Here is an 18,346-nt window from a genome sequence, read left to right as displayed (position 1 = left end):
ATTTCTGTAATGCAATAATTAGTTTTCAGTTGCCTCAAAAATCAGGGTTAACCAACTGCAGTGACATGCACCTGGACAGGTCTCCCATTTGGAAGAAATTCTGCTACTGGAGACTATCTATTTAAGAAGCCTACTAAATGTAATTTTAGCACTACAAATCCAAAGAATTTCTCAGAGTACATACCACATTGAACTACTAAACTTAGACAATGGAAATATTGTGCGGGACAATACATTTTCATGCTAATAAATGGGCCCTCATATTATCATGATGGGGAACAGCATAACATCTCTAAAATTATCTGAACATACATTAAGTACAGGCTCTTTTATAAAATACTGTCAGAGCACAGCTTACATTTTTGGCCAAGTAAAACTCTATGATGAAAAACCATCTCTGTAAGAAAAAAATAGCTCTTTTACACCTGCAGAAAAGGCAGTCTGCTAACATAACAAGATTTTAACTAATTACATTTGTGACTACAAGCTGGAGGAAAGATGGGCAAGAGAGAACTATCAATAATGCTGTTGTGGTTTAACCCCAGCCAGCAACTGAACACCATGCAGCCACTTGCTCACCCCTCCCCTGGTTGGATGGGGGAGAGAATTGGAAGAGTAGAAGTGAGAAAATTCATGGGTTGAGATCAGAACAGTTTAATAATAGAACTAAATAGTAATAATAACATCAACAATAATAGTAATAATAGAAGAATATACAAAGCAAGTGATGCACAATGCAACTGCTCACCACCTGCTGACTGATGCCCAGCCAGTCCCTGAGCAGCAGTAGCCCCTCAGCCAGCTTTCCCCTACTTTATATACTGAGCATGATGCCATATGGTATGGAGTGTCCCTTTGGCCAGTCTGGGTCAGCTGTCCTGGCTGTGCCCCCTCCCAGCTACTTGTGCATCTCCAGCCCTCTCAGTCCTCAGAGCGTGAGAAGCTGAGAAGTCCTTGATTTAGCATAAGCACTACTTCGCGACAACTAAAACATCAGTGTTATCAACATTAATCTCATACTAACTCCAAAACACAGCACTGTACCAGCTACTAGGAAGAAAATTAACTCTATCCCAGCCAAAACTAGGACAAATGCCCCACTAAGAACAGTCTAACTAAAATCCCTTTGACAGTTACCATCAAGCTTCAAATGCAAAGAGAAGATTTCAACTCTCTGGAAACAGCTTCACACACAAATGGATGCATGTTTTCAGTAAGCTTTCATATTGAACGTAAGAAAAAGAAGAAAAGCTTAAAGCTAATGAAGAAAGTAAAGAGTTAAAGGTAATGCCAGTCTGCACTCAGTACCTGTATATATTCTTTTGGATACAGTCAAATTATAATATATACTTTAAAGCAATATACTCTGGACCTTCAAATTCCAGTACAAGTTTGCCAAGAACTGTTTGTTTCCTGTAGAACAAGTATAATCTGTTTCTGGTTTTGCACTTTCTATTGACGCTTCCCACTATCACAAAAATTTGCAACAACTAAAAAATTCAAGGCTAAATCTGAACCATTTACAACGCAAACATTCTGAAACACTGAAACAGCTAACCTGCAGGAATTATGTCCATTTTCCTTATTTGAAAAATACAGTTAAATCTGATGCAGCTAATGAAGGCTATTTCAAACCTAACATTCACCTGGAACTACTATAGCTACATTAAGTCACAGCCTTAAGCCAAGTGTTCAGATATTTTACAGGAAGTTTGTTAGTTTTCTTTGTACGGAACAGTTGCATCTCAGAGCTATGATACCTGTGTGACTACATTCGGAGTGATATTCTGACCAGCACACATCTGCCATAATGTACTGGGACCTACTGGCCTAGATCTCCACATCCCTCCCAATTTTTACAACTAAGTGAAAAGATGACCTCAACCACTCTGAGTCATTCAACAGTTAAAAGAACAAAACAGTAAGGTTCTGAAGAGAAAAAAAGTGGGGACAGCATACAAAAGCTAGATGTATAACACTTGAGAAAAAATAAAGTTACTTATGGTAACTTTTTTTTTTAAATTATGATCCAGAGATTATCTCCCTCTGACTGGCAAACTGCAGTCTAGGTTCACAGGTAAATTAAGGAGTCTTCTCAAGGACTGCATCAACCCTGTAGATACGTATTACATCATAGCTAGCAAACTGTAAAGTCCAGATAATTTCCTCCCCCATCCCTGAAATTCACAAATCAACAAGACACTATTCAAAAAGGCAGAAGAAGCTGAAGTTAAGAAGCTGGAACAGCATAACCCAGCAGCTTCTTTGATTAACAGGTAGCTGAAACAATTGGAAAGGCACATACATAGCCTCCATTATTTAAGATATATTTTATAAAAAACAGAAACTAAAATATAACCCCAACAAAAATATACCCCAAAACCCCACCCACCACCAATTCCTACTACTATGCATAATATGATCTGAAAATTGTATCTATAACAGCTTTGCGTGTTTTAAAAACAAGCTGAATAAAATACTCTCTCAGTGGCAGGTTTATTGCTTAAGTTCTAATTAGTTATTCACCTAAACAGGAATAAAAGTATACTAAGTTAAAAGGCACAAAGGGAACACTGCTCATTTCAGGTCTATATTAAATTTAAAGTTTAGTTATGAGTTTAGAGCTGAAGGGATTTTGTTTTTCTTCCTTGATTATGAAGGGGAGAAGATGAAGGCAGGAGATAAACAGGACATTCTTGTTTTAACTCCACCCCACCCCCAATTAAATGACAAACAGGAACAAATCCAACTAATAAAAATAACCCTTTCTTCAACAGAGTAGATTTAAAATATAAAGCACTGATTTTTTCAAGTGTCCTAGTAACAAACTCAGATTTAGAGCAAGTTCCTGTTTCAAAGATGAACTAAATGACATTTTCTAAACTAATGTCTGCGGACTTTTGAAACTTTAGAGTAAACACATTATTCTCCATTTTTTTAATCCTTTATTTTTTGAAGCCTGAAAAATGTTAGAAATATTATCATCTTTGCAATTATAAAAAGTAACCAGCCTTATAGCTAAACATAGCATTCTGGTCATTCCGGTAAATGGACAACATCTGGAGAACATAAGACACAGCAGAGCTGGCAGCACAGAGAAGGAGACCATGTCAGGGTTTCCTTAAACCAAATTTAGAAACAGCTTCCGGAGATTTCTTTTTGGACTTTTCCCCCTTTCAGATTTCATTGCAGACTAGGACACCTTTTTTTCCCCTGAAGTAACAGAAGAAAATGAATTCTGCTTGGATATGCATTACAGCCATAAGTATGGTTTGGCTAGTGAGAATTATGGCTGGTATATAGTTTGTTACAAAAAAGTCACGTTCCTCTTAACATCCATCTCAGCTTATTAAATTATGGAAATTCCCATCCTGTCCACCTAGATGTGATAACTGATGCTGGGCACTCAGAGTCAAAAAGCCTTTCATCAGCACTGCCAAAAGAACAGCCAAAGTCACTCAGAGTAAACAGAAACTGAAGTGACATCGAACAACAAGCACTGGCATCAGAGAAGAACAGATAAAGCCTCTGTCTCCTGTGTCTGTCTTGTCTGATATTTAGTTATGCCATGCATTGTTCTTAGTTCATTATTCCTAAAAAAGTTGTTGAAGTTCACAGAACAGATATTTGTCCAGAATGGAATCCATCATAAAAATCACTGACAGGATATCTTTCCACAGCACATATATGGCATTAAAGCAATAACAATGGGAATACAAACTACTTTAAGCCAGGGTCACACTTAAAGTAACTGTGTTAAATCAAAGAGGGAAGCAGCCTAATCTTTGTCTACACAGATATGAAGGAAGCTCTTTTTAACTGCTTTTAATCTAGGATTCCTGCTGTAGCAACATTTAAACACGTGAAAGTTTCTTGAACCAAGCTAATAGAAAAGGAGATTTGGTTTCCCCCACCCTCTATTTGGTCTGTCAAAGCTGCTGAACACTAATTATCTCTCCCAACATATCTTTATCGTTTTGTCTCCCTGAGAATTAAAACTAAGTCTACATTCCAGCACTGACTAGATGAAGGTTAGGTTATCTGCTTCCAATAAAAATCTGAAATTGATATATCAGAGTACTAGTGTCATTAAAGCCCAAATAATCCATTATGTCCTTTATGGTCTGGCAGCCGTTTGAAGGGGTTTTAGTACTCCAGAACAGACAGAAGAAAATGCACGCTGCCTATTGGGCAGCATGCCATTTCAGAAAGCGGATTCAATGCAAAGAATGTTTTAGTAGTGCAACTGCATGAGTTACTTAAAAGACTTCCATCCCGCTCCCTCCCCCCCAATAAAGAATGGAGAACATCAACGTTTGATGACATCTGCATCAAGAACACAACTAGTGAGCCTTGTAAATTGCTAATTAGTACCCTCTACTTACGAAAACACGCCTCCTAGCATTAACTACTTAGCAGAGGGAGTCTAGTCACAGTTCAGCCTCTCCTCCCCATCCCTAATTCCTTAAGTTACAATGAAAAAATCCAGGTGACAGCTGCAAGTACTCTGTTGCTCTTTAATAAAAACATGGTACTTTTTGTTTAATAGCCAGTTAAGTTTGTTAGATGCAAAACTTCACTGACTACTTGCTCTATATTCAAAGTCAATTTCGCTGACAGATCTGCTGTACTTTCACACACATGCAAATGAAGAAAACTTTGGCTTTCATTCTTGCCATAGAAGGGGTAGAATCATCAAAAGGCATTTGTAATGCTTTGACCTTACTGTATATATAACTTCCAGCAGTGCTCTAATCTGCCTTTATGTTCTTCTAGTGCATGTAATCTAAATACAGATCAAATTAGTCAGAGACTCGGAACACAACTTCAGAGTTGTAACACTTGATCCAATCACACCAAGGTTCAAAACAGATCCCAAACATTTGAGGAAGTGCTGCTTACAGCAGCCTATACACTGTAAAACATGCTGTCAGTACAGTGTGTACAAAACCTCAAAAACTCCAATTCCATTTCACCTAGAGATTAATGAGTTACTGTTATGAGTATTAGATATCCCCACATAGAGACATGCACAAGCTTCTGTGAAGACCCCTATTTTATCTGACACTTTTTATCAATTAATAACAGCAGTTACTGAGCAGAAGGGCAAGACTATTTTATCACACATTCAGGAAATACTTCTGATGATTCTCTATCACACCTTTCTTCCACTCTACTGCTAAAAAGATAAACATCAGAGTCCCAACTACTTGTTTGTGTGACATTTTAGTTGTAGGAATATCCTATGAAAGTTAAAAGTTTCTCATCACACTGTAATGTAAGGATCAGCTGCATTCTGAAGTTTCTAGAAACTTCACAGCAATAGTGGAAATAAATCCCATAATTGACTGTTAGCCCTGAGAGAAAATGAGGTAAAAAATAGACATATGTTTAACTTGCCACCTCATAATGCATTTGCAGCTCCCTGAACTATTAGAAGAGCCCTTTCTGTTTCAGAACCTAAAGCAACTGATGTTTTGCTACAACACATTAAAAAAACGTTAGAGAGGCAAGCCATTTTTCATCCACTTCAAAAACCAGACACCTAACTGAAGAAGAATGCAGCAGATCTTAAATTTAAATAGATGATGCACAGGAGAAGGTTCTGCAGTAAGAATCTTGTTGGCTACACTAAAATACCAAATTATACAGACTGCTCTAGAAAGTATCTGGTAAGCATACAAGCTGCACATCAATGAATTACTAACCCTGATACATCAGGGAAGTACTTGAGGATTATCATCATGTTCATTAGTTAATTAGCAAGGAACAAGTGACATAAGACCAGACTATGAAGGGACAGCTATTACAGTTATTGGTTGTAAATTTACTGTTCAATCCCTAGATGTCAATTCTGGCTACTAGCAGAGGAATTTTGGATGGACAAGACTTACAGGTTGATTTTTAATTACAATTTTAGCATTCGTTGATGAGCCGAATGAATCAGATGAGCCCACAATTTTGTTTAGATTATCTAGCTTTAAATATAAATATGGGTTTGCCACACAGAATACCACACAGAAACACTAAACATACTCCGTTAAACTAAATTTGTGTCTCTGAATTTCCATTAAACAAAATGAAGACTATTTTTAAAAAACTACAAACATCCTTTCAAGAACAATACTCTGTAAAAATCAGAGAGTTATACTGATTTTCCTTGGTTTTCTACTGTAGATTAAAGAGAGTTGTGTGTAGCAAGGACTAGTTTACCCTCACGCTTCCTGCTGCTTATAACACTTTATGCTACAAAATTATATACTTTATCACACAGAATTAGGTTGATGAACACCAAATATTGTTTGAAAACAACCAAATCTCTAAATGGAATTCTAGCTGAGCTGTATACACACCTTAAAAATAAAGCACCAGTGCTAGTCCTCATGCACTGGGTGGAAAGTTGGTACCTTTAACAATCCAAAACTCATTGAAGAAGAATCTGAACTTTAAAAATCAGATGCAGAGGGTCAATGCATTGCAATGCAAGTGACAATTCAAATATGTTTCATTTTACAAGAGCTGAAGTTAGATACTTTAGTGTCCTAACCCGTTTTCTCTAATTAGACATGAGCCTGTTCTAGCTCCCTATCCGAGAGCAACACACAGAAACACTGGTGTATTTTCTTCTTCAGTTGAACAACCAACTTTTGCAGCAATGTTACATGTCCAATTAAATGCAGTAAACTTTCCTGACAAACAACGTCATTATAATGACCAACGATCATTGTTTTTCGTAAGCTATCTCCTTACCATTAGAGGAAGGGCCCCTATTTGCAAGTGATGAAGTCGAGGGGGTGCATGGTAGTGGGCCAAGTGAGGATGCAAGGGCCCTGGAGGGTAAGTAGCTGCAGTCACACCAGCTTCAATTCCCAGTTCCCTGTCACATGAATGAAAGTGGCATTATAGTAAAAGTACGTCTTGACTCCTAGATAGAATTCCACTGCTTTCGAAAGCATACAACGCAACATAACAGTTTTATGAGAATTTTTTTAAACTAATTAAATTTTGCTGAAGAATCATCTTAATCCTATCATAACTAAAAGTTGTTTTTAAATCAGCTGTTAAGATTTAGTATGATAAATCAGTAGAGACAACCCCACATTTATTGTGCCCAGGAATATTATCAGTGTGGAGTCTTCTATGTAGTTCATGCTGTGGGAACAGCAGCTTTCACACATGCACGTCTTCCCTAATGGTCAAAAGTATCTTTTTTAAAAAAAAATAACAAATACATTGCAGAACTTGAATGTAACCTTCATGAGTGGGCCTGACACAATTTTAAGTAAGTTCAAAAGGGGAGAGAGAATAAAATTAGTGTGTAACTCAAATCCAAACCTCTATTTTACAAAGAACAGAAATACAAGTATAGTCTCCAGCAATGTTTTTACTTGCCTATTTTAAAATGAATTATTGAAATAACTAGGTAGAGTCAGTAACACTCAATTTCATTTAAAAAGCAATAGCTAACCCCCCTCCCCCAAAATATATTTAAGACACTGGATACTCAAAGCAATATTTCAAAGCCATTTCAACATTTACAAATTTTAAACTACAGGTGCATGCAACACTTCTTAAAATCACAGCCAGTATAATCAGCACTGTAATCCGTACATTATGGTCTTTTGTCCTGCATTCCAAAGAACTAAAATAGTTTCTGATTACTAACCAGGCAGATCTCTCTGGAGCTTGTCGAGGATGGGAAGACATTGTCTGAGGCACATGAATGTGATGCCCATGACCATAATTGGGATGCATTCTGTGTGGATGCGGAGGAGGCCGTTCATGAGCGCGTCTAAACAACATGAAACAGCAACAGTTAATTTCACATACTTGTTGGTATTGAGAAAGCAACATCCATAGGCAAAACGTTAGACTGAATTACTGGAATGTGTTTAAAATAAAAAAAATAAAACTCCCTATACAGGATTTTAATTTCAGCTTTAGATATAAGTTAGAAACTAATTATAATAGAGATTTCATATTCAGAGACAAAGCCAGCTTCAGCTGCTGTGATTTGCCCTTCACTTGGCAGACATCACTACAGGAAGACTGAAAAGTGTTTAATCCCAACCTCAAACTGCAGGTAGGAAAGCAAGGGCCACATGATGGTCATGTTGAGACTCAGAGTTGTTCACAGCTATGCTGCAATTTATTTCTAGTAAAACTATACTAGCAAAAAGTAATTAGGGGAAACTTAATACAATAATCAGCGGACATTTTCCTTGAAACATGTCTGTGTGCTCTTATTACACAATTTTTTCCATGCAAGCTGGTATAGAACAACTACAGTTTTGGAAAAAATCTTCAGAAAAATCTGCTGAGTTCTGTTACTTTACTACTTTCCAGTTACAGAAAAGAAGTGGATTGGTTATCTTTCTTTCCATTGCTTTCAATGCAGAAAGTATTTTTTTAATTCAACTTAGAAACTTGGACTTTGGAAAAAGTAGTATTGTGTTCAGATTCAGTACTACCTTAAACTACCTGACAAAGTAGAATAGATGTTTTGTGATTTTACATGTCTAGAGAAGTAAAAAGTTACTTAACAGCACACTATTTAGTAACTGCAAACTGACACATCTCCAGATAAATGTCAGGCTTGTATACATTTTCTTAGAAGTATTGGTTTTTTGCAATGGTACAGGCCAACATGGGAACAGACCTAGCAGCAGATCCTACTAGTCTTGCCTCCCTTCAGTTTATCAAATAACTGTGGGGAGAAATCTGGAAGAACGCATTTGAATAAAAAAACCCCAACCAACACTATAGCAAAACAACTTTCATAGTTCAATAAAAATTTAACGTCATGTAGTCCATTTTTCCTAAAATGAGTCTTAATTTAAAAGAAACACATTTGAAATTATTTCTATGAATGTAAAACTCCGAGGCTGTCTATCCCACAATCTTAGTATAACGGTGATCAGATTTAAAGTAAACAGAAAATCTGTGTTATACCAATGCAGTGCACCCTCATACACTGCCTTTTGCACATTTTGTGTCTGATTCCAAGACCCTAAGGACGTTATAGCTATTGTACCCACAACTTAAGACATGACAGTGAGGACTCTAACCATTCTCTACTTCCAATCCTGAAAAGGTCCTATATTGTTAGACAGAAGGTATACAAGCTAGACTATTCAATATGCTATTTCCAGAAATGAAGGATGGAAACAGCATCTTAAGAATACTTTGAGATGCTGGGACACAGAACCAAAGGAATTGCAAGTCTGCTGGCAGTCTCAGTCTGTGTATTAAGTAACTGACCAAATTATACACCAGTTTCTGGTTGTCAGATTATAATTTGATTTATATGAGATTGGGCCAAGACACCTACAATACTGTTTTTGCATGTAATTTGTATGAGGATTAGAGGGGAAGAGAACCACCAAGGGCAGAACAATTTCATAAGATCACAAAACTAAATTATAGAGGAGAAACCTCACTGAGCAAATGGACACTGTCTGACCTGAGATTGGCAACTTCAGAGAGGATGTCAAGGAAGAACCTATTATCAACATTTGACAACAGTTTCTATACATAGAAAGAAAATTCACTAAGCTAAGAAATGCCAATATTCACATTTCCAATCCCAAACTACCAAAAAGATTCCAGAATTACGAAGATAGCTACCACTATTATTCTCCCTTAAAATGCTATCTTGCTGTCTGACTGGTTTGAATGTTCCAAAGTTAATGTTTGGGTATGACTGCATAATCATGGGCATGCACAAGTGGTACGCCTGTATTCTTAGAGGTTATGCTATTTGCATAACAAAGATAACAAAAGAACAGGTGCAGGTTCAGTCAGATTAAAATTTTAATGACTGAGAAATCAGGGTTATATTTGACTTTCCTGGGGGACAGGATGATGGACCTGGGGGAGAAGTCTGTCATGTATCACTTCGTGAGCAGCTACTGCCTATAGATATTTTAATGAATTACCTGGAAACTGCCTCAGAAGTTGCAGTTAAAGCAAACTTTTGTTTAAGCATTAACTTCTAAATCAGGTAGAATTTACAAAACAAAGCAAGGAGTAACAACTAGAGATCTCATTCCTGAAATTCTCTTGGATATTAAGAGCATTGTCTCCAGAATTAAAATAACTTCACTTACTTTGTGATTGAATACCAAGCCAGTACTGACCTGATTCCTGTTGTAATAGTGTCATAAATCTAGTTTAGCAACATCAGTAGCACCTCTTAAACAATATCACCGAAGCTACATCTCAGCATTGGTCACATTCTCATAGAGATACTATTGAGTCCCTTCTGTCTCTTCTAAAGACACAAAGGCATAGTAAAGCTAGATAAGTATCTAGGGTTAAATCTGAATTAAACCTGGTAAACGGTCTCTCACGATAAATCGTTCATTCTATTTTAAAGCATTAGTTAGATAAAAAAGATTCTTAACAGCATCAACAAGGCAAAACACACTATCAAGTAACACATTTGAAAGGAGCTTCTGATATACTTTCTAGGCTGTTCATCTTGAAAAAGAATTCCTGCCTGTTATCTGGAGAATAAGTAATGGCCAGGAGAAACACAAGCTTCCCTTCTCTTCCATGCCCCATTCATGCCTTACCTGAAGACACTGCTGAGAGATGTAATGGAACAGGTTCAGTCTTAATACTGTGATGGTAGGTAAAGACACTTCTTACCATGGTTTAATACTAACAGTTCATAACCATGCAATTAACAGTTTGAGATTCACATGCAACATTTTACAAACCTGAGGGAAATGAATTATATGTTTAGATATTGTTCTGAGTACATTTGTGACATACGTTGGGTGCTGCATCATTCTTCTTCTCTGGACCTCCATCCTCTGGATCACTTCATGAGGATGTAACCTCTGTGCTGGAGGTGCTGTTGCAGGGATGTGATGGGATATAGGTTGGGGTGTTGTGGGAAGATGCTGTGGTATTGGAGCAGCTGCACTGGCTAAAGGATGAGTTGGTGGTGGAGGTGGAACAGTATGAGAAGATGCATGAGAGGAGATTGAAGGATGGAAGGGGTGCACTGGATGAGGGATAACATAATCTACTTGAGGTGGAGGTTGTGGCTGTGATGGAGGATTTCCATGAGAGTGAGGACATGCAGAAGCTTGATGGTGAAGAGGTCTGGTCAAAGCATCTGCAATGACAACATCATGTGCTTTTAGTTTGGTCAGTAGCAGGTTCTGACTTAAATTTATTTTAGAAATTATCTTCACACAGGTACTTCAATATTACGGCAGTCTAAACGGTCACCGCATGGGAATATGTGTTTATGCAATTTTTAAATTAAGTGATTCCAGCAATATACACTATAAGAAACTCACACTTTCGGGGAAGGGGGCTGTGATGCACGCTGAAAAAGGTATATATATGGTAAGAAATTTTACTTCAAGGTTGTTAATTTTTTTTTAAATTCAATTTCCCTCAAGTCCACTACTCTGTATAGACACATAATCCAAAAAACAAAATCACAATCCAACAAATGAGTGTGTGAACAGGCTGCCCAGAGAGGTGGTGGTGTCACCATCCCTGGAGGTGTTTGAAAACTGTGTAGATGTGGCACTTCAGGGCATGGTTCACGAGACATGGTAGTTTTGGGTTGACAGTTGGACTGGAGTTCTTTTCCAACCTTAATGATTCTATGAGTTGCCTCTCTTGAGCTTGCTCAAGCAGAACTCACTGGGGTGGGACAGGGAACAGACCAAGGAAAAGAAAAAAACCGCATTGCTAAAATACAAAGGAGATGAAAAATAATTTAATAGTAAATACAGTTTCTGAAGTCTGAATGTTATTAAGGTCACTGAAAAAAAAAATATTTTAACTTCACTGTGATCCTGTTCAAATCCTCTATGCAAGCTGAACTGTTTAAAACCATTTCTTAATAAGTATTTTGCTAGACCAGTTCTAAGATCAAAGCAAGCAGATAGTAAAGAATTTTCGTATGTTGTCAGGGAAGCTCTTTTCTCGTTTGTTTGATTTCCTGCCCCACCAGGTACCCAGTACTTATTAGTACTTACAAGGAGAATGCATATAATGCCGACAGGAAGAGAGCGATGCCTGAGGAGGTGGTTGGGGCTGTGGCTGTGCAACGATACTTGATCCATATCCATCTATTGTTATTGACTGGCTTGGGCCAGCAGCAGCCTGATGCCCATAAATTGCAGTTCGAGATGAAGAACCAGGGCAGCAGGGGTCAAAAGCAGATGTCCCATGAAAAGCACCACTTCCATGACTTCTTATACCACTGCTGCTTAAGTCTACTGGCAACGCCTGCTGTGTAAACAAACCATCTTTTTTCAAGCAGTTCTTCAGACATTGAAAACAAAGTCACCCTCAAACTAATGCGGTAAAAAAGTAAACACTACTACAAGCAACTGGGACCCAAATTTTTAGGTTTTAAGGCTCAATTCTGGAACATTCTTTAGATATGGTTAACATTTCTTATTCCTAAGTTCTTGAATCTCATGAAAGAGACCGAATTCATTATACCAGACTCTTTAAAAACAAACCAAAAACCCTGTGATAGATTAATCAGTGAGTATATGGGAGCTACCTGCATTGAAATACTTGGAGGCAAAACCCAATCTTTAACGTTTTCAGTTGTGCCTAATGTATTACACTTAAAATAGAAAACAAATTGATAGTTCTGCATGTTGTAAATTAAGTTTGCACAGTATCGTTCTTATTTATAACCATATTGTTTCAGAGCTATGATTTTAGTTACTGAAAAAGTCTTAAAAAACAATGCTTTTAGAAGAACAACTCTCTCATACCTTTTATAAACAGAACATTAGACTTGATGTTTTATTCCCTTAAAGCAGCTCAATTATTTGCACTGCAAAACTGCTATGATCAGCAGAGTATATTTCAGTGTATTTATGTTTGGTTTGCTTAAACAGGCACTGTCATCTTACAGTCATCAAAAGGATGTCAGCTGTCAATGGTTACTTGTTGGATTATGACTTTCTGTAAAATTTCAAATTTTTGTGTCCATATATTATAGCTGAAATTTTCCTTCCAGTTCCCTTCTATAATGTCTGCTACAGAACAAGAAAATAACCCACAATTCAGCATCCTATTCTATTCTCTCATATCTGTAACAATTTGAAATCACAAAGGGAGAGTCACAAGAATTAAACATGCCTGGTCATGGTAACTGGTGCCAGAACTGCTGCTTGCTCCACAAGGTGCAGGCACTGGAGGAGGCCTTTCAACAGGACAGCTGGAGTCACTAAATGAAGGAGATAGTCGAACAGCTGGGTGAGGGTTGTGGTGGTGGTGGTGGTGATGTTGAAAGTGGTGGCCATGCTGCTGAAAGCAGCTTGTATGTGGGTGCCCCAATGCATGATGAGTCTGTGAAGGTCCTCCACAAGGAGAATGCTGAGGGCAGCAAGATGGTAACCTTGGCATGGCAGGAGGGCCAGCTTCCAGTGTCGTATTAGATGCAGTTCTTCTTAAATCGTCTTGAAGATAAAGAAAGTTAATATTGAAGTGAAAGAAATTAGTAAAGTTGGTTAATTAGTAATTAACCAACTGAAAAACAGATCTAGACTAAAACAAAACAAATTGGATACAAAAAAGAGGATTTAGCTATATTTGCCAAATGAACCAAAACTAAATGGTTCAGGTAGATGTACTCATGGCAACCACTAGAAGACATGAACTGATACTTGCCTTATTCCACTAATTTAAGTCATATTATCAGTAGGGAAAGGAGGAAATATTGTCCCTGTGGTTAGAGTGCAGAGACCTCAAATTCTTGTGCAATTGTGATCAGCTCAGGTTTTTTGTACCCCACCTGACTTGCAGATAGGGGCAGAGCACCTGTGTTTCAGAGATGAGTGCTACCTGTACATATAGCTCTATTATAGGTCAGTATCTATATAGATCTGTATAGATGGGCTTCCAGTGAAGTAATCTACAGGAGCAGGTTCAAGGAAATCTATATACATCCTTCACGTCCTTACAATACATATTTGAAACCCCAATCCTGTAATACACTGCTGTGGAAGACTTAATTCCCTGTGAACTGCATTCTGCCTCCTCAGAAAGCAAGGATGTGGATGTGGTTCATTAGGTATAACCAAATCATTCCAATACGCAAAAGCAGAAGGCTACAGCACAACTTCCTTCATCTTTTGGGACAAATCAATGATCTTTTGAGATTACAAGAATCTGCAACTTATTACCATTACATCTAGTACTAAAAGTTCACATGCCATTTCATCTAGAGAATGTCGATTAACTTTGGCTACCTCCTTTGTACTAGGAGGCAACACAACAGTTTAGAAAGCTCTCTTTTTCTGTACCTCCAGCTGAATTACCAGCAGTGCCGCCACTGGGAAGACTAGAAGTCATCTCTGGTGCTGCAGAGGGCTGGCTGTTCAAGATGTTTGGAGCTGCATCAGAGGCGTGCTCTGAGGTAGATGTACTAGAACTGTTACTGGAAGCAGAATTCACGACCTGTGGCTCCACTCTAGCTGATGTAGTTGGCACAACTGTTGGCTCTAGCGAAACAAAAAAGCTTTCAGGTTCTTTAAGCTTTAAAAGCTGCTGGGGATTTTTTATTATTTTACAATAAATTCTCAATTCTGGTCTTGCCAGATACTAAGAAAGTTGAAACACAAAACCCTGACAGATAGAAAAGTTAATTGTTTCAGTCATGTGTGGAAAAAGAAAGTTATCATATTTTCTTTTTTTAATACATTCAAATTTTAAAAATTAATATAAAATCAATTCCCAAATCCCAAGTTTTATTTAACTGAATAAAATACTACTAGAAAGGAAGTGAAAGTATTTTTGTACTTTATGATGAAAACGCTGCAATCTTTCATGAATCCACAGGCAAACTATGATTAAGTACTACCCTTATCATTTTTTTTAATGCCTACAAAGCACAGGAAAACTTTTAGATAACTAACCAAGAACAGCATAATGAGATCTAAACGAGCAGTACTACTTTACAAACTTCAGTCATTCTAGATGCATAGTACTAAAGGCTGTAACAAGATAGACTTGGTTTCTAGTCTCAGTACACATTGAAAGCAGATTTAACAAATACGGATTTAATAAAAGTACATACATATTCATTCTGCACATTGTAAACATAGTAGTAAACAATATTCTCAACTGGATCCAGGGAAATACACCAAACACATGATAAATCTTGTTCTTTACTACACAACTGTAAACAGGTTAGAATTTTAAAAGATACTTGGTGGCATAATTCAAATTTAGTTTTGAAAGAGCCTGCCTTTGACTAAGTTTGAAATTCCTCTCTACTTACTGACAAGGCAATGACATGACTAGGAATCCTAAAAGCCTTTGATACTGTCTCCCACATTATCCTCCTAGAGAAGCTGGCGGCTCATGGCTTGGACAGGTATACTCTTCACTGGGTAAAACTTGGCTGGATGGCCAAGCCCATAGAGTTGTGGTGAAAGGAGCTAAATCCAGTTAGCGGCCAGTCACAAGCGGGGTTCCCCAGGGCTCGGTGTTGGGGTCAGTCTTGTTTAATATCTTTATTAATGATCTGTATGGGGGGATTGAGCACACCCTCAGTAAGTTTGCAGACGACACCAAGTTGGGCGGGAGTGTTGATCTGCTCGAGGGTAGGAACGGCCAACAGAGGGACCTGGACAGGCTGCATCAGTGGGCCAAGGCCAACTGCATGAGGTTGAACAAGGCCAAGTGCCAGGTCCTGCTCTTCGGTCACAAAAGCCCCATGCAATGCTACAGGCTTGGGGAAGAGTAGCTGGAGAGCTGCATGGCAGAGAAGGACCTGGGTTTGCTGGTGCACAGCCACCTGAACATGAGCCAGCAGTGTGCCCAGGTGGCCAAGAAGGCCAACAGCATCCTGGCTTGTATCAAGAACAGTGTGGCCAGCAGGAATAGGGAAGTGATTGTGTCCCTGTACTCGGCACTGGTGAGGCCGTAACCTTGAATATTGTGTGCAGCTTTGGGCCCCTCAGTACAAGGAGGACACTGAGTTGCTGGAGTGCGTCCAAAGAAGGGCAACGAAGCTGGTGAAGGGTCTGGAGAGCAAGTCTGATGAGGCGAGGTTGAGGGAACTGGGGTGGTTTAGTCTGGAAAAGAGGAGGCTGAGGGGAGACCTTATTGCTCTCTACAACTACCTGAAAGGAGGTCTCTTCTCCCAGGTCACTAGCGATACAACAAGAAGAAATGGCTTCAAGTTGCATCAGGGGAGGTTTAGATTGGATATTAGGAAAAATTTATTTACTGAAAGAGTGGTCAGGCATTGGAACAGGCTGCCCAGAGAGGTGGTGGAATTGGCATCCCTGGAGGTATTTAGAAGACGTGTAGACATAGTACCTCAGGGCATGGTTTAGAATATATGTTAGTGATGGTTTGACGGTTGGATTTCCTGATCCTAGAGGTCTTTTCCAACCTTAATGATTCTATGAATATCAGATTCCATAAAAGGAAATTATAACCAGAAAGCACTCTTTCTTTTTTCTAATAAAAATTTCTGCATGGATATCAGGGGAAAAAAAGAATCAGGACATATCAAATACTTCATGTACACAAAGTCTCAAAATAAATATGACTAGTTTTCAAGATTCCTCTCTATATCTAAGAAGGTATACTAGCAACTCAGTGAGCAAGGGAATAAACATATCTCCCTTCTTGCAAGTCTTCCAACTCATCACATTAAAAAAACCCAACAAACAAGATCTGATACCTACATTTAAATTCCTTTGGATTTTGATCTGATATTCCAATACACTAGTTTTATTTAAAGGAAAACATTTTGGGAGAAATACAGTAATATTTAAATTCAGGAAAAAAACCAGCAAATACATAGAACACGTATAGCCTAACATTGATATGTGATCACAGAGTGCTCAAGACTGGGCACTAAAACATCCTGAAAGCTGTCCTGCAATCAGACAAATCTCAATTCTATCAGCCTCAATCGCCTGGCTAGCCTGTCACTGTTTTGACTCACCATCAGCAAATACAGACAGTTCTGTTTCTGCCCCTAAACCAGTAAGAGCCAGTGAGCCTGGTCACTCTCAAACTACTAGTTAAGAGAAACTTAATTTCAACACATTTCACAGACATTAATCCACGAAGATAGATGGAGATATGATCCTTATGCTCATGGAAGTAGCCAGCAAAGTTTTAAGACCAATATGTTTGAAGACATCAGTAAAGTTATGATAAAATCCGTAGCTGCCTTGTAAAAGCGTTAATTCAGAATTTTTATCATTTTACATTAGATTGTGTGTGAAATTTCATGCCTAAACTCAAAAATAATATCCATGAAATCCTGGAAGACTCATCTTAGAAAGGTATTTACTCTGGGGGGAGGCAGTTAGTCTTAAAACATACACATTACAGATTTAAAAGTTCATTCAGCAATCATCTTTTTTACAAGAATTTGTTCCTGAATTTAAGACTAAATTCTATAATATGAGTTTAAAGGCTAAATTAAATCAACAGATTCCTAATCCCATTCAATGATAGAGTTATTGGGATATTTAGTAGTAAATCCATGAAGAAAAGAATTTGTAAATCAACGCATCCTCTTCTTTGAAAACCATCAAACAACCAAAACCAATTCCAAAGCCTTCCAGCTCTCCATCCCACCCCAAAAATCGAGACAACTTGAACAATAAGATATTGCAAGATACTAGCTTGCAACGCACTCAGGGATGAAACTCCAACAGGTCAAGGCTTCTGTTAAACATTAAAAGTAGTATGCGCCCAAGAAATCCCCCAAACCACCAACATAAAAAACAAACCTGCAAAAACATACATGAGCTTTAGTTTTATCTTCTCTCAACTTCTGGCAATACCTGGAAGTTGCTCTTACGATTTTCAGCAGGAAGAGACTTACTAAGTGCCAGTAGGCTTTAACATCAGGAAAAAATGAAAGGTTACAGCTTCAGAAACCTAACGTACTTTGCTAATTCAGGGTTTGGTGTTTGGTTGTTTTTGTTTGGTTTGTTTTTAAATTATTTTTATTCCAAGGCCTGAAAGAATAGTAAATATTCCATATCAGAAACAGTGATAGATTTTCCTTTTATAGTGTTGTACCAAAGTAAGTGCATATTTTTAAAGAAGTATTTCCAACCTGTTCTGTAATTTCTGCCTGGTGAGTCAGCCCTCTGACACGTGCCCAAGTCTATTTTGGAAGAAAAATTACATCTGGTAGACCCCCTGGGGATCACTAAACTTATAGTTTTAAAAGGAAAGCTGCAAGAGAATTTTCTGACAGGCTTGAAAATTAGTTTGTTTAGAATTAGACTTTTTCATAGAATGGTATGTTATAAGCGATACAATTGTTCCACTCCCCTTACACTGATCATCCTGCTTCTGAAAAAGGAAG

General features: G+C 38.0%; 1 protein-coding gene across 12 annotated transcripts in view; it reads right to left on the bottom strand.

The window, feature by feature from the left end:
- Positions 1-18,346, bottom strand: part of RNF111 (ring finger protein 111) — a 62,942-nt gene that overhangs the window by 6,028 nt on the left and 38,568 nt on the right. For 8 of the 12 annotated variants that reach the window (XM_064456522.1, XM_064456525.1, XM_064456529.1 and 5 more), the window contains exons 5-10: positions 14,301-14,498; positions 13,135-13,454; positions 12,009-12,264; positions 10,780-11,128; positions 7,667-7,792; positions 6,751-6,877 (exon numbers count right to left, since the gene is read on the bottom strand). In XM_064456522.1, coding sequence (XP_064312592.1) covers positions 6,751-6,877; positions 7,667-7,792; positions 10,780-11,128; positions 12,009-12,264; positions 13,135-13,454; positions 14,301-14,498 — 1,376 coding nt within the window. Of the gene's footprint in view, positions 1-6,750; positions 6,878-7,666; positions 7,793-10,724; positions 11,129-12,008; positions 12,265-13,134; positions 13,455-14,300; positions 14,499-18,346 lie in introns of those variants that run through there. The other 4 variants (XM_064456523.1, XM_064456526.1, XM_064456524.1 and 1 more) reach the window with 3 other exon arrangements.

This window comes from Phalacrocorax carbo, chromosome 7, assembly GCF_963921805.1.
Source record: "Phalacrocorax carbo chromosome 7, bPhaCar2.1, whole genome shotgun sequence".
Taxonomy (NCBI): Eukaryota; Metazoa; Chordata; class Aves; order Suliformes; family Phalacrocoracidae; genus Phalacrocorax; species Phalacrocorax carbo.
Note: the sequence above shows the minus strand (reverse complement) of the source record. Positions and strands in the feature narration are given on the sequence as shown.